At 40.4% G+C, this 25,556-nt stretch overlaps 1 protein-coding gene across 2 annotated transcripts; it reads right to left on the bottom strand.

The window, feature by feature from the left end:
• Positions 1 to 770: 770 nt before the first annotated feature.
• On the bottom strand, positions 771 to 25,190 carry LOC133650226 (synaptotagmin-like protein 2). 2 transcript variants are annotated; one of them, XM_062047223.1, is made up of 13 exons: positions 25,046 to 25,190; positions 15,081 to 15,207; positions 14,739 to 14,890; positions 14,556 to 14,667; positions 13,009 to 13,051; positions 12,729 to 12,824; positions 12,501 to 12,664; positions 12,326 to 12,428; positions 9,764 to 9,925; positions 9,468 to 9,546; positions 7,059 to 7,155; positions 2,055 to 2,392; positions 771 to 1,989 (listed from the first exon to the last, which is right to left on the bottom strand). In XM_062047223.1, the coding sequence occupies exons 2-13, from the start codon at positions 15,203 to 15,205 to the stop codon at positions 1,844 to 1,846; spliced, it is 1,617 nt and encodes a 538-aa protein (XP_061903207.1). In that variant the 5' UTR covers positions 15,206 to 15,207; positions 25,046 to 25,190; the 3' UTR covers positions 771 to 1,843. The 2 variants fall into 2 exon arrangements, with proteins under 2 accessions (XP_061903207.1, XP_061903208.1); XM_062047224.1 differs by having other exon boundaries at positions 774 to 1,989; positions 2,055 to 2,260.
• Between the last annotated feature and the right edge of the window lie 366 nt (positions 25,191 to 25,556).

Here is a 25,556-nt window from a genome sequence, read left to right as displayed (position 1 = left end):
AATAACAAAGTATACAACACCAGGGCAGACTATTCACTGAAGGTGTTTCACAGGCTGCCATATTTTAGATTGTTGGTGGTAAAAGACGAGTAAGCGGTGTGATCTATGGTTGTGTCACAGGCCCCAAACTTCGCCATTCACCAATGTCGGGATAGATGTCTTCGACCCTTGGTCAGTGTCTGCATGCTGTACAAGGGGTGGGCTGTGCGATATACCTGTATGAGTAAGAGCTGTGCACATAGAACTCATTCAATCATTACACATGTCATATTTCATCAACGCCTTAAGGCCTTTTCTTTGCTATCAGGGGCCCAGTAAAGATAATCCGTCGTAAGAGTTTAAGATTCCATCTAACATTGACAACACATGTGGAAAAGTTCTTGTTCAGAGTTCCTCATACATCTCATATGGGTGGGCCATGAGAGAGGACGATTGGTGTGGCAAGAAGGATCCCTGATGCCACCATGTTCCTGCAGCTCGGAAACTCAAAAGCTGACCCACGAGGTACTCCCTACACTGATACCAGAGGTGGCTGCAATCATCAATGCCAGGCCTCTCCTACCAGTATCCACCAACCCAAATACTGTCACCAGCAACACTTCTTACAAAGCGGCGACTGGGTCAAAGACCTCCACAAGCAACAGTTAGGCCAAGTCCAGCATCTGGCCCAAACCTATTGGGACAGATGGAACAGCATCTGGCCCAAACCTTTCGGGACAGATGGAACAAGCAGTACCTATCCACACTTTAGCTATGAAGAACGTGGCATTCACCCCAACTTAACCTGTTGCCTGGAAGTGTAGTGCTGCTCAAGAATGACCAACGGAAGAGAAACCATTGGCCTTTAGGACTAATAAATATATGTCTTCCCAAGCAAAGATGGCAGAGTTTGTAAAGTGGAGATAAAAGTCTCCAGAAAGGATGGGACCAAAGTGTTCCTGCAGCCGGTCACAGAGACAATCCTGCTTATGGCACCAGAGAAACCATGGTATCCCTTTGGACAGTTTGGTAGTGGCCGTTAATATCCGCCAGTCGGGGGGTGTTCTGTCTCGTAATTAAATGTTCGTACGTGTTTTTATTTGAAGCATCCTTTCTACTCATGTTTTTAGTTTCACCCTTTTTATGGTCAATAAACATGTGGACGAGGTTGTTTTCAGAGTATTTGATCAAGGAAATGTGTTAGAGTAAATTCCAGATGTACGTACATATCAAGGGGGCAGAAAAGTCATAAGAACGTACTAAACTCTTCGCAAAAACATTGGTCGATACAATATTTTTGTCTACAATACTGCCTTGTACTCATAATCATGACGACCATTCAATGATAATGAAAGACTTCCAAGTGTAAAGTGTCGGCAATACTGGCCTGCTTTTACTCTGCATTGGAATGATACCAAAACACTGCCATCTAGCGGCATGGCATGTCAACTACAGCAATAGGTTTCTCTAGTTTTGTTTAGTCCGAGTATTATTATTATGATTATTTATGCCTATATATATTGTATTATTAAATAATTGTGCCATACTAGTTAAAAGTTTCGGGATTATTTCTTATTCATCATGATGCAGAAATGTCTCTAAACTTTTGAGTGGTACTATTGTGTCTTCGAGGCATGTAAGACGAGTCCGATTCAAAGTGTTGTCTTAGTATAATATTTAAACTGCAGGCAACCTAAAAAACAGGTTTTCTATTTAATGACATAACACAGTCACTGCAGTAATGAGAGATAAAAACTAGCGCAGGGATGTACCTTGAAACGGTAATCCCATCCATTCGTTCACAGCAACGTCTACGTGGAAAATATCACAAAACTGAGAAATGTAACAAGATTTTCAGTCCCTGTCAATCGGAGGAGCGTCGCGCGAGGTCGGTTCTGATGGGGAGGGTTGTTTCCACCCACTGGTTGGGGTTTTCGATCATGGACGACCACACAGACACTTCCTCCTCCGTGGAGTCCATCCAGTGGACGGACTCTCCGTAGCTCTGACCTGCAAGTGCAGCGTTTGTGACTGGGTTAGATCGTCATGCATTTCAGCGTCCGGACGCGTGTCACCTGTTCCGCTGCTGAGTCGAATCCCTCCGACCATTTGCAGTTTCAAGCCCTCGCGCTGCCACAACGTAAGCTCGGCGCAGGCCTCCTGCAGGTCGCTGGTTTGGAGGCCGTCGTAGACCATGGTGTGGTTGTACGCTGGGTTGATGGCACGCTTCACCACCTGCGTCTTCTGGCCGCTCTGACAGCCGGCGTCGGGCAAGATGTAACTTTGTGGGGGTTCGAAAGACACGTGTGAGCGCGGCGCTTCTATGAGGGCCTGTGATGTGTGGCGATGACCAGGGACGCCCCTCCTTATACGCAGGTCCGGCGCTGTGCGTACGGCCAAAGAAGCGCATGTCCTACACCAAAATTCATCTATTTGTTATTCTTGGTCTGCCTGTAGCCACCACATCGTTCATCCGATTGATTCCGTTCAAATTTCAAAGCGCATTCAGGACACCCTTAACCCTGTAACACCCCTTGTTGTAAAATTACAATGTTACCGTTAAAGGCCTACTGAAACCCACTACTACCGACCACGCAGTCTGATAGTTTATATATCAATGATGAAATCTTAACATTATAACACATGCCAATACGGCCGGGTTAACTTATAAAGTGACATTTTAAATTTGCCGCTAAACTTCCGGTTCGAAACGCCTCTGCGTGTGACGTATGCGTGTGACGTAGCCCGGCGAACACGGGTATGCCTTCCACATTGAAGCCGATACGAAAAAGCTCTGTTTTCATTTCATAATTCCACAGTATTCTGGACATCTGTGTTCGTGAATCTGTTTCAATCATGTTCATTGCATTATGGAGAAGGAAGCCGAGCAAGCAAAGAAGAAAGTTGTCGGTGCGAAATGGACGTATTTTTCGAACGTAGTCAGCCACAACAGTACACAGCCGGCGCTTCTTTGTTTACATTCCCGAAAGATGCAGTCAAGATGGAAGAACTCGGATAACAGAGACTCTAACCAGGAGGACTTTTGATTTGGATACACAGACGCCTGTAGAGAACTGGGACAACACAGACTCTTACCAGGATTACTTTGATTTGGATGACAAAGACGCAGACGTGCTACTGTGAGTATGCAGCTTTGGCTTTTTTTTGCGTATGTACGTAACTTTTTTTAAAATATATAAGCTTTATGAACCTTGGGTTAGGTGAACGGTCTTTTGGGCTGAGTGATTGTGTGTGTTGATCATGTGTTTGAATTGTATTGGCGTGTTCTATGGAGCTAGGAGCTAGCAGAGGAGCTAGGAGCTAGCATAACCCGTACCGTACGTGCGCGTCACGTACGTAACTTTTTAAAAATATATAAGCTTTATGAACCTTGGGTTAGGTGAACGGTCTTTTGGGCTGAGTGATTGTGTGTGTTGATCGGGTGTTTGAATTGTATTGGCGTGTTCTATGGAGCTAGGAGCTAGCAGAGGAGCTAGGAGCTAGCATAACAAACACGCAGGTGTTATTATGCAGGATTAATTTGTGGCATATTAAATATAAGCCTGGTTGTGTTGTGGCTAATAGAGTATATATATGTCTTGTGTTTATTTACTGTTGTAGTCATTCCCAGCTGAATATCAGGTACCGTGAGTATGCAGCCTTGGCTGCTAAACATTCGATAACTTGACCGTATGTGCGCGTCACGTACGTAACTTTTTAAAAATATATAAGCTTTATGAACCTTGGGTTAGGTAAACGGTCTTTTGGGCTGAGTGATTGTGTGTGTTGATCAGCTGTTTGAATTGTATTGGCGTGTTCTATGGAGCTAGGAGCTAGCAGAGGAGCTAGGAGCTAGCATAACAAACACGCAGGTGTTTTTATGCAGGATTAATTTGTGGCATATTAAATATAAGCCTGGTTGTGTTGTGGCTAATAGAGTATATATACGTCTTGTGTTTATTTACTGTTGTAGTCATTCCCAGCTGAATATCAGGTCACCCCCGGCTCTCACAGCATCTTCCCTATCTGAATAGCTTCAACTCCCCACTAGTCCTTCACTTGCACTTTACTCATCCACAAATCTTTCATCCTCGCTCAAATTAATGGGGAAATTGTCGCTTTCTCGGTCCGAATCTCTCTCACTTCATGCGGCCATCATTGTAAACAATAGGGAACTTTGCGTATATGTTCAACTGACTACGTCACGCTACTTCCGGTAGGTGCAAGCCTTTTTTTTATCAGATACCAAAAGTTGCAATCTTTATCGTCGTTGTTCTATACTAAATCCTTTCAGCAAAAATATGGCAATATCGCGAAATGATCAAGTATGACACATAGAATAGATCTGCTATCCCCGTTTAAATAAAAAAAATTCATTTCAGTAGGCCTTTAACCATCCTAAAAAACAATCTGTTATATATTTTTTTTTACCACATTTACATAGTCATTGGGTCCTATTGTTCAGTCTCACAAGGCTATTGGATCGTACATTGGTTTATAAGTCACGCCTTCTGGCCATGAACTCCTTCGGACAACATCTATTTGTTTCATTGGACTGGATTCATCAGATTCAAGTAATTAAAATGTCTTTTATATTCATTTTGGTTGTTATTACAATGTCTAGAGCATGTACATATGTAGTTATTGTGGAACAGATGCATCAAATTTCATTTAGAGCTTGTTATATAATTGTTGCAATTATAAAAGAGGGGTAAAAAGCGTTTTTTTAAGAGTTTTATCTTGTTTCATATTTGTAATAAATGACTTCATAAAAATATAACTAATGTGTGATTATTATTAATGGTATATACCGTTATGGGGCTAACTCACAACGTGAGTACAAATACAGAAATTCTGCTCCCATCAAAGCCCAATGTTGCAATATTACATTTCCTCTAAAAACATACATAAACATTTTTTTTTAAAGTCTTCAATTTCTGCATCAAATGCCTCCCACAACAACATCTGAAAGGTCAAATATTTATTTTTTTAGGTTTTTCTATATTTGGGTCTTACAGGGGTATTACACAAGTTTCCCAAAATGACCGTTTTAATCAAACCAAGTTTATCCAAATTGTTTTTCTTTTGACTACTCCCATTCTTTTCAACCGACTTTAACCGTAGCGCCATAGAGCAATGAGGCTAGTTACCTTTTAAACCCGGTTTGCACGTTTTTCCGCAATATTGGACAACATAATTGGTACTACTTCCACCATTCTTACTTACATTTTTAACAATGCAGAAATCTCCTATCAGCTGACTTATCAAGTAAATGTACTATTATTTAGCAAGTAGAAGCACCTAAGTCCCATCTTAAAACTCATTTGTATACTCTAGCCTTTAAATAGACCCCTTTTAGACCAGTTGATCTGCCGTCTCTCTTTTCTGCCCCCCTCTTCTGCGTGGAGAGGTTATCAGATGACCGCGGATCAGCCTCCACGGATGAGACGCTAGTTGTTCCGAGTCGGGACCCAGAATGGACCACTCCTCTTTGCGTTAGTTGTTGACGTGTCTGCATTCAAGATGATCCCCCTGCTGGTCTCCCAATAGACTGGACTTTCACATGAAGTCCGGACCCGGCCGGGGTGACCACTCCTTATGCATCAGTCGGTGACGTCTCTGCCCCCCGACGTGTCTACAAGCAAGAGGATCCCCTGCTGGCCTCACTATGGACTGGACTCTCACACTATTAACTAGATCCACTCTGCATCTATTGCACCGGTCGCCCAGGTGGGAACCCCACATCTGCGGTCCCTTCCAAGCTTTCTCGTTGTTCCCATTGGGTTGAGTTTTTTCTTGCCCTGATGTGGGATCTTGTTGTGGCTTGTGCAGCCCTTTGAGACATTTGTGATTAAGGGCTATATAAGTAAACTTTGATTGATATTTGAACTATTAGTCTTAGTTATGGTTTTAACTTTGTTTCACTAAAATTAAACTTGTTTGCAAGTCAATGTTCCCTACAATCACATAATATATTTTATTGTAAAGAAAAAACATTGATTTGTACCAGAAAGTAGCCAAAAACTTAGTACGGTCGCAGCAATGCATTATGGGTACACACGTCACTTTTAACTGTTGTATCACACTCCTTAACAAGCTTAAGAGCTCGTGCTGTACACATTGTTGACAGCTTGGGTGTTTAGCTGCGTACCTAGCAAGCCCGTCGCTCATGCCAGAGGACCCAGGTTCGAGTCTCGGGCGGACCGAAACCAATACTCAATTTCCAAACCATTCCTACATTCAAACATTTTCTACATTCATTCTATATTCCTTCAGCAGTTCAGGTTCAGCATTCACACGCAATTTCTATAGAAATGGCTTCACCTTCTAGTTAATAACAGGCCGCCAGCTTATTCCGAGCTCCTTCCTGCTCCGTCACTGTTAAGAATATACAGGGAAACCTCCATTTGCACCACAAATAAAAAAATAAATAAATATGCTCAACGTTTTATCCACCCATTGTGCCATTTTGTGCCCAGCTGCACATCCATTGTGGGCGGGCTGATTGATCTCCGGTGCTCAGTTTAGTCAGTAGAGTGCTGCGGTTAGGTGCTAAGCTACTTTGTGTGCCTTTTAAGCAAATGTCTAGAGTCCAAAGAAAGCATGTTAGGTTTGAAACGTTCAGGAAGTATCCACAGCGGACAAGGTCAAGTAGATTTAATTGCTTTTATTTTTATTTTTTTAAATAAATTGTAGCAACCTGGCTGTTAAAGTTAATTTTCAAATTTCAAACTGAGTGCACCACACGGCTAGTGACAATATATATATATATATATATATATATATATATATATATATATATATATATATATATATATATATATATATATATATATATATATATATATATATATATATATATATATATATATATATATATATATATATGTATATATATAGGTTTGGTAGAAAAGTTTGCTAATTTAAGTTTTAATTTCATTAATTTCAAGTTTGAGTGAAGTAGTATAAAAAATGTTTACATCAATAAAGTGAGAATTTTCCTCCCTAATTTGTGAATACAATTCTGCTTCTGACTGGTCGGGGGCGGCCCTGGTGATGACACGTGAAGGCAAACTAACCTCCGCACAAACGAGTCAACAGCGCCTCCTTTTTTGGACAGCAGGCCTCGACCTTCCTGCAGCCAGATGTGGAGCTCACCTGTGAGCGGCAGACCACCTTGGCACAGACACACCAGACACGACAAGAGGGGCACGACAAGACAAGACAAGAGGGGGCAGGACAAGAGGGGACAGGACAAGACAAGACAAGAGGGGACAGGACAAGACAAGACAAGAGGGGACAGGACAAGAGAGACATGACAAGACAAGAAAGGACAAAACAAGACAAGAGGGGACAGGACAAGACAAGAGGAGACAAGACAAGAGGGGACAGGACAAGAGAGACATGACAAGACAAGAAAGGACAAAACAAGACAAGAAAGGACAAAACAAGACAAGAGGGGACAGGACAAGACAAGAGGAGACAAGACAACAGGGGACAGGACAAGACAAGAGGAGACAAGACAAGAGGGGGCAGGACAAGAAAAGAGGGGACAGGACAGGACAAGACAAGAGGGGGAAGGACAGGACATGACAAGAGGGGACAAGACAAGATAAGAGGGGACAAGACAAGGCAAGAGGGGACAAGACAAGACAAGACAAGAGGGGACAAGATAAGACAAGAGGGGACAAGACAAGGCAAGAGGGGACAGGACAAGAGGGTAAAAGACAAGACAAGAGGGGACAAGACAAGACAAGAGGGGACAAGACAAGACAAGAGGGGACAAGATAAGGCAAGAGGGGACAAGACAAGACAAGAGGGGACAAGACAAGACAAGAGGGGACAAGATAAGACAAGAGGGGACAAGACAAGGCAAGAGGGGACAGGACAAGAGGGTAAAAGACAAGACAAGAGGGGACAAGACAAGACAAGAGGGGACAAGACAAGAGGGTAAAAGACAAGACAAGAGGGCACAAGACAAGAGGGTAAAACACAAGACAAGAGGGGACAAGACAAGACAAGAGGGGACAAGACAAGGCAAGAGGGGACAAGATAAGACAAGATAAGACAAGGCAAGAGGGGACAAGATAAGACAAGATAAGACAAGGCAAGAGGGGACAAGATAAGACAAGATAAGACAAGGCAAGAGGGGACAAGATAAGACAAGATAAGACAAGGCAAGAGGGGACAAGATAAGACAAGATAAGACAAGGCAAGAGGGGACAAGATAAGACAAGATAAGACAAGGCAAGAGGGGACAAGATAAGACAAGAGGGGACAAGACAAGGCAAGAGGGGACAAGATAAGACAAGATAAGACAAGGCAAGAGGGGACAAGATAAGACAAGGCAAGAGGGGACAAGACAAGGCAAGAGGGGACAAGACAAGACAAGAGGGGACAAGATAAGACAAGAGGGGACAAGACAAGACAAGAGGGGACAAGATAAGACAAGAGGGGACAAGACAAGACAAGAGGGGACAAGACAAGACAAGAGGGGACAAGACAAGGCAAGAGGGGACAAGACAAGGCAAGAGGGGACAAGGCAAGGCAAGAGGGGACAAGATAAGACAAGATAAGACAAGGCAAGAGGGGACAAGATAAGACAAGATAAGACAAGGCAAGAGGGGACAAGATAAGACAAGATAAGACAAGGCAAGAGGGGACAAGATAAGACAAGATAAGACAAGGCAAGAGGGGACAAGATAAGACAAGATAAGACAAGGCAAGAGGGGACAAGATAAGACAAGATAAGACAAGGCAAGAGGGGACAAGATAAGACAAGAGGGGACAAGACAAGACAAGAGGGGACAAGACAAGAGGGTAAAAGACAAGACAAGAGGGGACAAGACAAGACAAGACAAGAGGGGACAGGACAAGAGGGTAAAAGACAAGACAAGAGGGGACAAGACAAGACAAGGGGGGACAAGACAAGACAAGAGGGGACAAGACAAGAGGGTAAAACACAAGACAAGAGGGGACAAGACAAGACAAGAGGGGACAAGATAAGACAAGAGGGGACAAGACAAGGCAAGAGGGGACAAGATAAGACAAGGCAAGAGGGGACAAGATAAGACAAGGCAAGAGGGGACAAGGCAAGAAGGGACAAGATAAGACAAGGCAAGAGGGGACAAGGCAAGAGGGGACAAGACAAGACAAGAGGGGACAAGACAAGACAAGAGGGGACAAGACAAGAGGGGACAAGATAAGGCAAGAGGGGACAAGATAAGGCAAGAGGGGACAAGACAAGACAAGAGGGGACAAGATAAGGCAAGAGGGGACAAGACAAGACAAGAGGGGACAAGATAAGGCAAGAGGGGACAAGACAAGAGGGGACAAGATAAGGCAAGAGGGGACAAGACAAGACAAGAGGGGACAAGATAAGGCAAGAGGGGACAAGACAAGACAAGAGGGGACAAGACAAGAGGGGACAAGACAAGAGAGAGTGTCAGTCTTGAAGGTGTCGAGGTAAGAGTCATTGTGCTTCTTACCCTGGAAGCCCTCTGGAATAAACTTAATGGACAAGAGGAGGGAGCCACGACTGCTGACACACTCTGGCCTCAAGAAGAACTGGGAGACATGGACGAGTGCAGACAAGATGATGTAACACCTTGGCTGCCTAGCAAGGATGTAAAAGGTGTACTGGCCATTACATTAGGTACACCCAGCAAATGCAGCACATTTGGGTTTTTTCTCAAAAAAAGGCTGAAGTGAAGGCTGTGATGTCATTCCCAGGATGCAGCGTCGGCTGTACCCAATGAAGTGGCTACTCAAGTGTCTGGCTCACCCGTGGCTGCAGGTCCTGCCAGAGCGGCTGTGTGCTGGTCCAGTCCCAGAGGTCCAGCTCCACCTCCACCTCCCCCAGGAACACGTTCCTGCCCAAGGTCTCGGCGTGCCACACGGACAGGTTCAAGATGCGACTTGTCAGCTCGCTCATACGCAACTTATACTGACAAGACAACAAGAGATCAGGTGGTAATGACAGTGTGCTTTATGGATGTACATGATTTTTAATGTGTGTGTGTGTGTGTGTGTGTGTGTGTGTGTGTGTGTGTGTGTGCTTATGGGTTTTTATGAGAGTGTGGCCTGTCAGGAGTTTAACACCTTACATCACAGGTGTCAAACTCAAGGCTCTGGGGCCCAATGTGGCCCGCAATATCATTTTATGTGGTCTGTCACATCAATTTGTTGTGGCAGCCCACATCATTTTATTGTGGCCCCTCCCATAATTTTATTGTGGCCTGCCACTTCATTTTATCATGACATGTCCCATAATTTTCACTTGGTACACCACATAACTCTGTGACTTGTCATATCATTCTATGTGGCCCACCACTTAATTCTCACATGGCCCGTCCCATCGTGGCCCACCACTTCATTTTTTCGTGACATGTCTTATAATTTTTACGTGGTATGCCACATAACTCTGTGGCTTGCCATTTCATTCTATGTGGTCATTTAGTGTGGCCTGCCACCTAATTCTACCATGGCCCGTCCCATAATTTTATTGTGGCCCACCACTTCATTTTATCAAGACATGTCCCATAATTCTAATTTTACGCCACATAACTCTGTGGCTTGCAATGTAATTTATGGTGGCCCACCACTTAATTCTAACATGGCCCATCACTTCATTGTATCTTGACATGTCCCATACTTTTAACGTGGTACGCCACATAACTCTGTGGCTTGCCATATCATTCTATCTGGTCCGCCACGTCATTTAATGTGACCCACCACTTAATTCTAACCTGGCCCATCCCATCATTTTGTTTTGGCCCACCACTTCATTTTATCGTGTCATGTCCTATAATTGTAACATGGTACGCCACATAACTCTGTGGCTTTCCATGTCATTCTATTTGGTCCGCCACATCATTTATTGTGGCCTGCTACGTAATTCTAATATGGCCCATCCCATCACTTTATTGTGGTACACCACTTCATTTTATCGTGTCATGTCCCATAATTTTAACGCTGTACGCCACATAACTCTGCGGCTTGCCATATCATTCTATTTGGTCCGCCACGTCATTTAATGTGGCCCATTCCATCATTTTGTTTTGGCCCACCATTTCATTTTATCCTGTCATGTCCCATCATTTTAACGTGGTACGCCACATAACTCTGTGGCTTGCCATATCATTCTATTTGGTCCGCCACGTAATTTATTGTGGCCCGCTACTTAATTCTAACATGGCCCATCCCATCATTTTATTGTGGCCCACCAATTCATTTTATCGTGTCATGTCCCATAATTTTAACGTGGTACGCCACATAACTCTGTGGCTTGCCATATCATTCTATTTGGTCCGCCACGTAATTTATTGTGGCCCGCTACTTAATTCTAACATGGCCCATCCCATCATTTTATTGTGGCCCACCAATTCATTTTATCGTGTCATGTCCCATAATTTTAACGTGGTACGCCACATAACTCTGTGGCTTGCCATATCATTCTATTTGGTCCGCCACGTAATTTATTGTGGCCCGCTACTTAATTCTAACATGGCCCATCCCATCATTTTATCGTGGCCCACCACTTCATTTTATCGTGTCATGTCCCATCATTTTAACGTGGTACGCCACATAACTCTGTGGCTTGCCATATCATTCTATTTGGTCCGCCACGTCATTTAAGTGGCCCATTCCATCATTTTATTTTGGCCCACCACTTCATTTTATCGTGTCATGTCCCATAATTCTAACGTGGTACACCACATAACTCTGTGGCTTGCCATGTCATTCTATTTAGTCCACATTATTTATCGTGGCCTGCTACGTAATTCTAACATGGCCCATCCCATCCCTTTATTGTGGCCCACCACTTCATTTTATCGTGTCACGTCCCATAATTTTAACGTGGTACGCCACATAACTCTGTGGCTTGCCATATCATTCTATCTGGTCCGCCACATCATTTATTGTGGCCCGCCACTTAATTCTAATATGGCCCATCCCATCATTTTATTTTGGCCCACCACTTCATTTTATCGTGTCATGTCCCATCATTTTAACGTGGTACGCCACATAACTCTGTGGCTTGCCGTATCATTCTATTTGGTCCGCCACATCATTTAATGTGGCCCACCACTTAATTCTAATATGTCCCGTCCAATAATTTTAATGTGGCCCGCTACTTAATTCTATTGTGACACGTCTCATAATTTTAACGTCATCATTCTGTGGTTTATTAATTATATGTGGTCCACCAGATCTTTTAACGTGGCCTGCCACATTTAATTTTATAGTGACCTGTCCCATAATTTTAACACGGCACACCACACATCTTTTACTGTGGTCAAAATGGCCACCACCTTTTTGACACCGGCGTGGTTAAGTGTCTCACTTTGAGAGTTTGCTCGAAGACGGGATTCTGCGTCCTCCTCTTCACCGTGGTCTTCCTCTTGCTGCGGCTGGACATGTCGGGGCGCAGGTAAGACTTGACGTACCTGGAAAAAAAACCAGCAGGAGTGAGTGTATGATGGCGTGTGTCTCAGTGGCGCCCCCCAGAGTCCACCTACAAGTCGGAGCGGTTGTCCCCCACAGAGGCAACGTCCTCGCAGCGATGCACTTTGACCTTTAACTCCTCCTTGTGGTCGTCGTAGTCCAGCGAGAACTGCATTCGGCCTTGGACTTCCACCACCCCGAAGACCCCCGAGCTGGAGAGACTCACGCCGCCGCTGAGCTAGCACACATATAGTCCTGCGTCAGCTCCCGCTGAGTCATCAGAAATGTGTGTGCGTGTGTACCGTGTAGCTGGAGTGAAAGTGGGTGCCTTTCAGAGACGCGGGCTCTAAGTCGGTGAGGATGCTGCACATGGAGACCGAGGCCCTCTTGTAGGCCTCCTGAAGGACACACAGGAGAGCATACACAAACAATCAAGCATGGGGAGTATGGATGTACTGTATGCGCTCCATTAGGCACCTTGGAAACGCTAACACTCCTTCAGCAACGTGTGGACTATTCAACTAGTGAATCACACATGTGACGCACAAATGATGAGGGATATGAATCATATTTGAAACAAACCTTTGTTGGAGGACTTTCCCTGCTGGGTGGAGATTCACAACTTCTGAGGATCACAAAAGAAAAACAGTTTTGAAAAAAACAAAATTATATTTAATAGCGTTTATTTCCGAGTGTTTGATTTTTTTTTTTTACAGATTCAAATAGCAATATATTTAATATTTTATTTGGAAAGATATATATATATATTTTTTTATTTGTATTTGTATTTTTTATTTATTTATTTTTTTAAATATGAATAAATAGTTTAAAATGTTTAAAACATTTTTATTGTCTCTATACTTTTTTTTTTTTTAGCATATAAAAAAAAAATATATATATATCATATATAAATATTATGTTTTATGTATTTCACTTTTTTTTTTAGCATATTTAAAAAAAAAAAAAATATATATATATATATATAGGCCCTGCGATGAGGTGGCGACTTGTCCAGGGTGTACCCCGCCTTCCGCCCGGATGCAGCTGAGATAGGCTCCAGCACCCCCGCGACCCCGAACAGGACAAGCAGTATAAAATGGATGGATGGATTTTTTTAATTTTTTTTAAAATATGCTAAAAAAAAGTGAAATATAGAGAAAATACAAATGTTTTAACCATTTTAAAACTATTTATTCATATTTTTTAAAACTAATATATATATATAATAAAATAAAAATATTAATATAAAATAAAACATTAAATACAATACTATTTGAATCTGTAAAAAAAAAAAAAAAAAGCGAAAATAACCGCTATCAATTATTACTAGAGAAATGACTAACAGATCCAAAAAAAAAGAATGTCATTAATAGAGAAATTAGTATGATGGATTCAAAACAATACAATTAAATTTGTATTTTCTCGATATTTCACTTTTTTTTAATCATATTTAAAAATATATATATATATTTTTTTAAATATGCTAAAAAAAGTGAAATATAGAGAAAATACAAATGTTTTAACCATTTTAAAACTATTCACTCATATTTTATTTAAACTAATATACATATATAATAAAATACAAATATTAATATAAAATAAATGACATACAATACTATTTGAATCTGTAAAAAAAAAAAAAAAAAAAGCGAAAATAACCGCTATTAATTATTACTAGAGAAATGACTATAACAGATCAAAACAAATAAGAATGTCAGTAGAGAAATGAGTATGATGGATTTTAAAAATTACAATTAAATTATTAAATAGAACATATTTCTCTTACAGATTAAAAACACTGAAAAATACATGTATATAACCTATAGAAATAATTGAAAGAGAATAAGAATTATAATTTAAATAATTGAAATTATATTTTCTTTAAATTGTGTATTATAGATTTATTCTATAGAATTCAACAATGAACATTAAATACATGAATGATAGATATTACACTGCATACGAATGATAATTTCTCTTTATACTGCACATATTAAAAACAATTTAAATGAAATCAAAAAATAAATATAAATTATAATTTAAATATATGATGATTAAGATTATAGATTCGCTCATTAATTAAATTTAAAAAAATAATCAAATCTGTGAAATAAAAGTTTCAAACTGACTTGACATTCTCTTCTGTTGACTCCTTCAATCGTCCGTCCCCCTGGAGGGAGGGGCTCCTCGTCGGCTCCTCCCCCTCCCTTCCACCGTTGAACATGTCGGCCACCGATGCATCTGTAACCATGGCGACACACACACGTCATCACCGCCCTCTCTGTTATTACACAAGCGACGCCAAGACCGACCGCTGCACTTTGGCGTCCTGCGGCGTATGGTGGCGTGGACGAGGTCGGAGCCCGACACACGGCCCCGGTGGCGCCTGCCGGACGCCTCGCTGAACCACGCCCCCGACAGGGTGCGCAGGAGCCTGGGGTCGGTCCTGGTCTGCTGCAGCGCACTGAGGTGGCGGCGAAAAACACGAGGGCGAAAACTCCGTCAGAACCCAACAACTGAAGATTTTGAATATTTACATACAACCACCGGCCACAATATTAGGGACACCTTTCCATGCATGTTGATGTTTATTACCCCGTGCCTAATGTTGTGGCCGGTGAGTGAGTGGACCGGAATGACAAGTCACCTCTGACCTTACGCGTCGTTGGTCGCAGCGCCGCAGGTCCATGTCTCGCATCAAGACCTGCAGGATGCTGGACTGCTCCTCCTCCGTCAGGTGGCTCAGGTCCAGGGAACCCGCCGCCCCCTCCGCCTCCATCCCTGTTGTACATGTTTTGGCAGCTAAATTAGCAGCTAGCAGTGTAGCTAACAGAGTAGCTACAGTAATACAGTATATAACAGGCCTTAATAGAGGAATTAAAAGTAGATGAGCTAACATACAAGCTAACAGAGTGGCTAATATTGGAGCAGCTACATCCATAGACATCTTATAAGTAGACGTAGCATTCGCAGCATTGGCTGCTGTGACGCGAGAAATTTGGCCGCCATCTTGAAGTGGTGATGAGGAGCCGGCGAGCAGCCTAAACTGACACTAGAAAAACAAAGATGGTGTTCAGCGTTTTCCTGCTCCAATGAGCGGACTGTTGAAAATAGGAATCGGGGGATTACTTTTCACAAGTAAGATTTAACATTAACGTACTATTGGTTGTATTTTGTGAAAAGAATATTGCCACAGAGTTGAGAAGGAGCAAAGATCTTCAATAGTACTGAAATCGTAGCCGCTAGCAAACAAGAGTATGACCATAATAGAATTGCTTGTCAATGAAATTAATTACATTTAAAAATGTCATACTTGAATAACATAAAGTTCAAATCAATGATGAAAAGATTGTAAAAGCCAACAGGGGTAAAAGTTAGGAACACAGTCCAGATTGTGTAGGAGGGGTTTGGTTTAAAAACTTTTGGCCCCACCTAAAACAAAATTCACCAGCCGCCACTGATTATGATGCCTTCTCATTTTAGGCAAAGTATCAGACAATACTTTCTTACCAGTATAATTGTAACCAGGAATAAGTCTTCAAGTAACAATATTCAAATACTAACATTGTTGGGTAAGACAGAATTTGGTTTTGTTCTGAATCCAGTGAAACAGATTGGTGGCTTTAGCTGATAAAAAGACTTTCAGGTGTTTATATATATGTTTATGTTGAAGTATTTGGCAGACGCTTTTATCCAAAGCGACATAAATAATAAAATACATATATACACTATAAACATGATAATTTAAGGGAAGAATGTAATACAAAATATCAATACAAAGTGTCAAGACAGAATAAACAGAGATAGTCCAGTGTTTCCCACACATTCATTTATTTGTCGCGGCCCGCCACGAAAGAATTAAGGCCGCCACAAAAAAAAAAAAAAATTATTTAAATTTTTTTTTTTTTTTTGTCCTGTCCAGCTTCTCAGGCAAATCATATAGTTGATGTAGATGCCCGTATTGGCTGTTCAGCTCTTTGTTCAGTGGATCAGATGTTTGATGAAGCTTTGTGTCTATCTACCACCACTACTGTTTTCTGTTTATTTGTTACTGACTGCGGCAGGACACCTCTGCCTCTGTTTCACTTTATGTTGCTGGTAAATAATATGGTTGTAGTAGTGGGCTAAAGTTAAATTATTTAGTATGCACTAATTAAAGGGGCAGAGCTTTAAGAGAAATTTTAGCTTTTATATTTTTATAAGTTATATTTTTTGTAAGAACCACAATTAATAAATATATTTCAGTGAATAACTTATTGTTCAAATCTGTATATAAATATGTACATAAAGTGTTGTAATTATATTGTAAAATGGATGGATGGACGTTTAAAACAAAACTGTTATTATTAATTAGTAAGTATACATTTTTTGAGCCTTTTTAGAGAAAATCATATCATTGTAGTAAATTATGCAAATTACTCGATGATGTCATGGTGACCACGCCCATAGCCACGCCACAGGTATCTTGGCAGTTTATGGGAAACACTGTAATCTATAATATATATATATATCTAATGTATTCATACATTGTTTATGTAACATGTATATATAACCTAATCATATTGTTTCTTGAATTTAAAAATAGCTGACCGTTTTTTTCCCCCTTCTCTAGGATTATATTCCCAGTTTTGATCTCGGACGTCTGGTCACTTATAGCATATGAGAATATTCTATTACTGTTAAGCAAACTATGAATAATAAAACATGTGTCCTTTATCATAGCTACACGTATGACAAAAAAGCGCGTGAAAATCAGTGGTATTCAGTGAGGTAAGATAAATTAAATGCGCTGACAGTTCATTGCTCCTGCCAAATGAATTGCACTGAGTGGAGCGGATCACCACTCCAAGATGGCGGCCCCGCGTCTCGTCAGCGCCAGTAGGCAGTAGCGCACCATGCTGCGTACCCTTAGAAGATGTCTATGGCTACATCAATAGAGTACGTGATAATAACAATTATAATTATCATCCGTGTCACTAGAAATGTTCACATTTTAGCCTACAAGAATTCCACTTCCAAATAGAGGAAACATTTTGCTCGAAGTAGTACATGTTTTTTTATGTTTTGGCAGCTAAATTAGCAGCTAGCAGTGTGGCTAACAGAGTAGCTACATCAATATAGTAAATAAAAGAGCTAACATGGTTGATAAAGGAACTAATAGAGTAGCAAATATAGCAGCTATCATACAAGCTAACGGAGTTGCTAATATAGCAGCTATTGATTGATTGATTGAAACTTTTATTAGTAGATTGCACAGTACAGTACATATTCCATACAATTGACCACTAAATGGTAACACTCCAATAAGTTTTTCAACTTGTTTAAGTCGGAGTCCACGTTAATCAATTCATGGTGAATGCTATCATACTAGCTAACAGAGTGGCTAACATTGGAGCTAACAGTGTGTGTATAAGTAAGTAAGTAAGTATGTGTGTGTGTATAAGTAAGTATGTGTGTGTATAAGTAAGTAAGTATGTGTGTGTGTGTTTAAGTAAGTAAGTATGTGTATAAGTAAGTAAGTATATGTGTGTGTATAAGTAAGTGTGTGTGTGTATGAGTAAGTAAGTGTGTGTGTGTGTATAAGTAAGTAAGTGTGTGTGTGTATAAGTAAGTAAGTATGTGTGTGTGTATAAGTAAGTGTGTGTGTGTGTGTATAAGTAAGTAAGTAAGTATATGTGTGTGTGTGTGTGTATAAGTAAGTAAGTAAGTGTGTGTGTGTGTGTGTGTGTATAAGTAAATGTGTGTGTGTATAAGTAAGTAAGAGTGTGTGTGTATAAGTGTGTGTGTGTGTGTATAAGTAAGTAAGTAAGTATGTGTGTGTGTATAAGTAAGTAAGTAAGAGTCTGTGTGTGTATAAGTAAGTGTGTGTGTGTGTATAAGTAAGTAAGTGTGTGTGTGCATGTGTATAAGTAAGTGTGTGTGTGTGTGTGTGTGTATAAGTAAGTAAGTGTGTGTGTATAAGTAGGTGTGTGTGTGTATAAGTAAGTGTGTGTGTGTGTGAGTATAAGTAAGTAAGTGTGTGTGTGTAAGTAAGTATGTGTGTGTGTATAAGTAAGTAAGTGTGTGTGTGTATAAGTAAGTGTGTGTGTGTGTATAAGTAAGCATGTGTGTGTATAAGTAAGTAAGTATGTGTGTGTGTGTGTGTATAAGTAAGTATGTGTGTGTGTATAAGTAAGTAAGTAAGTGTGTGTGTTTATAAGTAAGTATGTGTGAGTGTATAAGTAAGTATGTGTGTGTGTGTATAAGTAAGTAAGTGTGTGTGTATAAGTAAGTATGTGTGTGTGTATAAGTAATTATGTGTGTGTGTATAAGTAAGTAAGTATGTGTGTGTGTATAAGTATGTGTGTGTGTATAAGTAATTATGTGTATGTGTATAAGTAAGTAAGTAGGTGTGTGTGTATAAGTAAGTAAGTATGTGTGTGTGAATAAGTAAGTATGTGTGTGTATAAGTAAGTAAGTAAGTATGTGTGTGTGTATAAGTATGTGTGTGTGTATAAGTATGTGTGTGTGTGTATAAGTAAGTAAGTATGTGTGTGTGTGTATAAGTAAGTAAGTATGAGTGTGTGTATAAGTAAGTATGTGTGTGTGTGTGTATAAGTAATTATGTGTGTGTGTGTATAAGTAAGTAAGTATGTGTGTATAAGTAAGTATGTGTGTGTGTGTGTGTGTGTGTATAAGTATGTGTGTGTGTGTATAAGTAAGTAAGTAAGTATGTGTGTGTGTGTATAAGTATGTGTGTGTGTGTATAAGTAAGTAAGTAAGTATGTGTGTGTGTGTATAAGTAAGTAAGTAAGTATGTGTGTGTGTGTATAAGTAAGTAAGTAAGTATGTGTGTGTGTGTGTGTGTGTGTGTGTATAAGTAAGTATGTGTGTGTGTATAAGTAAGTATGTGTGTGTGTATAAGTAAGTATGTGTGTGTATAAGTAAGTATGTGTGTGTGTATAAGTAAGTATGTGTGTGTATAAGTAAGTAAATATGTGTGTGTGTGTATAAGTATGTGTGTGTATAAGTAAGTATGTGTGCGTGTATAAGTAAGTAAGTAAGTAAGTTTGTGTGTGTGTGTGTGTGTATAAGTAAGTAAGTATGTGTGTGTGTATAAGTAAATATGTGTGTGTGTGTGTGTGTATAAGTATGTGTGTGTATAAGTAAGTAAGTAAGTGTGTGTATAAGTAAGTATGTGTGTGTTTTTTGCCTGGTTTTGTATTTGTTTTGTATCATCCCGTGAGGTGTATATTAGTTCTTTTGTTTTTTTGTTCGGTTTGCACTTGTGTTTTTTTTTTGTTTTGTTTTGTTTTCGTTATATTTGGATGTAATTGTTGGTTCACATATCATTAAGTAAGACTATGTATTATGTGAAGGGGGCAGGAAAATATAAGATTTTTCTTCATCCTGCTCCTTCTCAGGCATTGGTGTGTAACGGTGTAACTGAAAAATTGGGTTATAATTGTCTATCAAAGATGCACATCAATGAAGGAGATAAATAAAAATGAAAATGAAAGTAAGTAAGTATGTGTGTGTGTGTATAAGTATGTGTGTGTATAAGTAAGTATGTGTGTGTGTGTATAAGTAAGTATGTGTGTGTGTGTGTATAAGTAAGTAAGTATGTGTGTGTGTGTATAAGTAAGTATGTGTGTGTATAAGTAAGTAAGTAAGTGTGTGTATAAGTAAGTAAGTGTGTGTATAAGTAAGTGTGTGTGTGTGTGTGTGTGTGTAAGTAAGTAAGTAAGTGTGTGTGTGTAAGCAAGTATGTGTGTGTGTGTATAAGTAAGTAAATATGTGTGTGTGTGTGTGTGTATAAGTATGTGTGTGTGTGTACAGTATAAGTAAGTGTGTGTGTTTGTGTATAAGTAAGTAAGTAAGTGTGTGTGTATATAAGTAAGTGAGTGTGTACAAGTGTGTGTGTGTATTCTGGCAATGCTTACTTAATGGGGACATGGCTCTGTTTACACAGTCACCTTTAGGGGACCTCTGACGGTATGGGGACAAAAAAACAGGTCCCCTAAAGCAGTGGTCCCCAACCTTTTTGTAGCTGCGGACCGGTCAACGCTTGATAATTTGTCCCGCGGCCCAGCGGGGTGGGTGATTTTTTTTATTTTTTTTTTCATGAAAAAAGTAAAATAATAAACGTGAATCCACTGTGTACTCATATGGACCTTTATTAGCACATTGCGCCAACAACATAACATCAGTATAACATCAACGTCTCTGGTAACTTCCTCTCTGCCCATTACATAAATAAAAAAATCACGTGGAAAAATATAAAAATCACAAGAATTAGCAATTCCACACTACTTTCATTATGAATGTTATTTTTCAACAGCTGAAATAAAGTTGTCAGTTTGAACCGTCAGATAAGCCTCCTGCATGTTTGTGTGCCCGAGTCGACTCACAAGCTCCTCCTCTCCCTCACCTCCCTCTGCCCAAACGCGCTCTGATTTTCGTTGCTATGGTAACGTTTACATGCCTTCAAAATAAGATGCAGATACAACATAAAAAACAAATATAAAGCGCATGAGATTTTTAACTCACCGTAACGCTAAACCAATGGGAGCCCTGAGCTTGTTTCTCTGCAACGAGACGGTCCCAACTGGGGGTAATGGCAGACAAAGACACCCGAAGTGTGTTGCTTATGTCCAGTCTGCTACGTTGTTTTGTTTTGGTGGCTGTCACTGCAGAAAATCCCGCTTCACACAGATAGGATGTTGGAAATGGCAACAGTGTTTTCAGTGCTGTGGTGGCGATCTCGGGGTATTCTGCCATGACTTTAAAGGCCTACTGAAATGAATTTTTTTTATTTAAACGGGGATAGCAGATCTATTCTATGTGTCATACTTGATCATTTCGCGATATTGCCATATTTTTGCTGAAAGGATTTAGTATAGAACAACGACGATAAAGATTGCAACTTTTGGTATCTGATAAAAAAAAAGGCTTGCCCCTACCGGAAGTAGCGTGACGTAGTCAGTTGAACATATACGCAAAGTTCCCTATTGTTTACAATGATGGCCGCATGAAGTGAGAGAGATTCGGACCGAGAAAGCGACAATTTCCCCATTAATTTGAGCGAGGATGAAAGATTTGTGGATGAGTAAAGTGCAAGTGAAGGACTAGTGGGGAGTTGAAGCTATTCAGATAGGGAAGATGCTGTGAGAGCCGGGGGTGACCTGATATTCAGCTGGGAATGACTACAACAGTAAATAAACACAAGACATATATATACTCTATTAGCCACAACACAACCAGGCTTATATTTAACATGCCACAAATTAATCCTGCATAAAAACACCTGCGTGTTTGTTACGCTAGCTCCTAGCTCCTATGCTAGCTCCTAGCTCCATAGAACACGCCAATACAATTCAAACACCTGATCAACACACACAATCACTCAGCCCAAAAGAACGTTCACCTAACCCAAGGTTCATAAAGCTTATATATTTTTAAAAAGTTACGTACATACGCAAAAAAAAGTTGCGCACATACGGTCAAGCGATCAAATGTTTACAAGCCAAAGCTGCATACTCACAGTAGCACGTCTGCGTCTTTGTCATCCAAATCAAAGTAATCCTGGTAAGAGTCTGTGTTGTCCCAGTTCTCTACAGGCGTCTGTGTATCGAAGTCAAAAGTCCTCCTGGTTAGAGTCTCTGTTATCCGAGTTCTTCCATCTTGACTGCATCTTTCGGGAATGTAAACAAAGAAGCGCCGGCTGTGTACTGTTGTTGCTGACTACGTTCGAAAAATACGTCCATTTCGCACCGACAACTTTCTTCTTTGCTTGCTCAGCTTCCTTCTCCATAATGCAATGAACATGATTGCAACAGATTCACGAACACAGATGTCCAGAATACTGTGGAATTATGAAATGAAAACAGAGCTTTTTCGTATTGGCTTCAATGTGGAAGGCATACCCGTGTTCCCCGGTCTACGTCACGCGCATACGTCATCCTCAGAGGCGTTTCGAACCGGAAGTTTAGCGGCAAATTTAAAATGTCACTTTATAAGTTAACCCGGCCGTATTGGCATGTGTTATAATGTTAAGATTTCATCATTGATATATAAACTATCAGACTGCGTGGTCGGTAGTAGTGGCTTTCAGTAGGCCTTTAATCCAGAAAACAGGCAGAGTTTTTGTCTGAAACACACTTTTAAGGCTGCCGTCATTTGCGATCTCCAGCATTTGATCTTCTTCTTGCACAGACATGCTGGATTCATCTGCTTTGTTGACAAATGGGTCGCGGATCCATTCCTTGGCAGTTCGTGGGTCTTTTGAAGTTGGGAAGTAGCGCTCAAACTCTTTTAAAAGCACAGACAGGTGATCGTGCAGCAGCTTGGTGAATGAAGGCGCAGGCTCAGTCTCACGCAAAAACGCCGCCAATGTTTGAAACATGTCCAGGTTTTTTGGGTTGGTGCACTAATTGTAAGTGTATCTTGTGTTATTTATGTTGATTTAATAAAAAATAAAAAAAATATTTTAAAAAAAAATAAAAATTCTGCGGCCCGGTGGTTGGGAACCACTGCCCTAAAGGGAAACCTTTTTAAATGATAGTCAGATCCATTCTGAAGATGCCTAAGTGATTTTTAAGCTTAGGCCCATAAAACATGTTTACCGGTTAGTTTGAGTGTAAGACATTTGCACAGCAGCCCCCTCATCGGGCTGTAGCTGGTACTGCACTTGCTGCCTTTTTTATTCATTTTTTAATGGTCCTCAGTAGTCACGTACAAATTTGTGTGAATTATGCAAAATGATTTAAATTTTGGTCCCCATGAACCATATGAACTCTTTTTTCCCCAGGGTCCCCAGTAAGAATGATCAGCACATTACTTCATCAATGCAGAGATTTAAAGACGTGTATGAACTAACTGGCCAGTGGCCATTTTACACCATTTTTTAAAGCCTCCACAACCTGTAGAAAGGGTGGTCCCACAAGTCATGATCAAAAACTTGGTCCCCATTCCAAATGATAACCAGCATATGTGTGTGTGTGTGTATAAGTAGGGATGATGTTCGAAACCGATTCTCCCGGTTGTTCGATAAGAAAAGAACCGATTCCATGGACTCGAATCCCTTTCTGAGAACCGGTTCCCGTTATCGAGGCCACTATAGTAAAGAAAAAGAGTTGGTTCTTTATTCGAATCCCTGGGAACGAATCCCAAATGGGCAAATTTATGCCCATTTGATTGTAGACTCTCACCTTGTGGCGATATGAAAATACTACGCGTCAATAGTTTGGGCACTTCCGGGTTGACGATGTTAGTCCAGTTCATGAGACAATTGAGAAGTAGACAAGTTGTGTTAGCTCTTACAAGCCTTGGAAAAGAAAAGTATGTAAGTAAACTGTTTAACTTGTTTATGTAACTCAATATTAAGGTGGAAAGTGGTTACATTTGATACTAAGATGTTTATTGAAAAACGATTTTTGTGCACTGTTTTAATGGATGTTTTGAGGACTTAAAATGGCTGCCAGTCGTGTATTTCCACCATCGAAATAGTTTCAACACTCAGAAGTATTTGTTTGATGATAGTACTGTATATTTGTGTGAAGCTAATATTTACATATTTTGTATTACATTTCAGTATGTTATTGAACCACATAGCTTATACATTTGTCATTGTGTGTATTTCAGTTTAAAAAAAAACAAAAAAAAAACGTCCAGTGCAAGACAAAAGTAAAGATAGGAAAAGACAAAGCAAGATCAACAACAATAAAGAGCCTAAATGGATTAATCTGCTTTGGAACTTTATTAGACGTCTTGGATTGTTTGTTAGCTGTCTGCCTGTGTGTGTGTAGTTAGTATGTTCTAATAGCAGTAGAAGTGCACTTTTTGGAGAGCTGTATTATTTTCAGTTTTGTGCCCAAGGGACTGATTTTATTTAACACTGTATTATTATTTATACACCTATAGTGATCGCAGAGACAGGTTGTTTTTGTGTTACTATATATATTTGTTTTTCTGAAAAATCCCACTTAATATACTTTGGGTAACAACAGTCAATATGTATTTATTTTATTTTTTTAGGGGGGTAACAGTCAATATTTATTTATTTATTTTAGTTTTTTTCTTATAAAACAAAAGTGACCTTTTGTTGAACCAAATATTGTGTTTTTTTCCATATACAACAACCTATCTGGATTCGATAAGAGAATTGATAAGGAATCGGTGCGATAAGAGGATTCCATAATGGGCTCGAACGCGATAATTTCTTATCAAACATCATCCCTATGAGTGAGTGTGTGTGTGTGAGTGTGTGTGTGTGAGTGTGTGAGTGTGTGTGTGTTGCCCGGGGCGGAAGTGTACAGCTTTAGAATGTCCTAATTGGCGCGTGCGCAGTGGCTGGCGGTCTAACCGGAAGTAATCAAGTGTTGAAAAACAACATCTTCACACGACCAGCGGCCCTTTTTTTTCACCTTCGCTTGTTTTGTCCTTTTTTTTGTCACCTTCGCTTGTTTTGAAGCCTCCAACTGAGCGCTAAACTCTAAATGATGACCATCGGCAGACAGCGCGCGTGAGCCAGGACACCTGTCGCCATGTTTGTTTGTTTGTCCATTTTAAAGCGACAGTCTCACAATTCGAGCGAGCGCACAAAACACCAAACACGACGCTCAAAAGTACTTTACTTTACCTTCTTACGCGACGGTCTCCGTGGGCTCCATGCGTGGGAACTTTAGTGGCAAGTTGTCTTCGTGTCTGTGTGGAGTGTACAGCGAGAGACCACGCCCTCTCCTGGAAGGGGGCGTGGCTGTGGCTGTTGTGTGACTCGTTAAACACACACACCTCCGTTTGAATGCTTCAATATCCTACAGCCCCTGAACGCCACATTGTCTGCTGATTGTTGGCGAGCAAAGAGTGTGTAGAATGACAACAAGCTTTTTTAGTCCCATTCTTTTGTCAACAAGTTTGGAACGCAGCCATAGTCGGCTCGGTTCTGTGTGGACCCATTCAGGCTTTTTGGTCCTGGTCCAGATGGGAACTAGAACAACATGTCGCCAAATGTTCTTTCATCCATCCATTTCTACCGCTCGTCTTTCATACAGCTTCAAAATAAAGGCTGCTCTGGTTCTTGTTTCTCAAGAACTAAAAATTTATCCATTTTTGTTTTTTGACTGGAGCTGAAGTTTACTTTGAAAACGTTT

This window comes from Entelurus aequoreus, linkage group LG05 (genome assembly GCF_033978785.1).
Source record: "Entelurus aequoreus isolate RoL-2023_Sb linkage group LG05, RoL_Eaeq_v1.1, whole genome shotgun sequence".
In the NCBI taxonomy this organism is placed as follows: domain Eukaryota; kingdom Metazoa; phylum Chordata; class Actinopteri; order Syngnathiformes; family Syngnathidae; genus Entelurus; species Entelurus aequoreus.
Note: the sequence above shows the minus strand (reverse complement) of the source record. Positions and strands in the feature narration are given on the sequence as shown.

Bases quoted from the DNA above. Each gene is read 5' to 3' on its own strand.
- LOC133650226 (XM_062047223.1), bottom strand. From the start codon at position 15,205: ATGGAGGCGGAGGGGGCGGCGGGTTCCCTGGACCTGAGCCACCTGACG. The intron at 13,052-14,555 runs GTCAGTTTGAAA...TGTGATCCTCAG, and splicing joins TCAACAGAAGAGAATGTCAA to AAGTTGTGAATCTCCACCCA. The intron at 2,393-7,058 runs GTTAGTTTGCCT...ATTTTGGTGTAG, and splicing joins GTTGACTCGTTTGTGCGGAG to GACATGCGCTTCTTTGGCCG.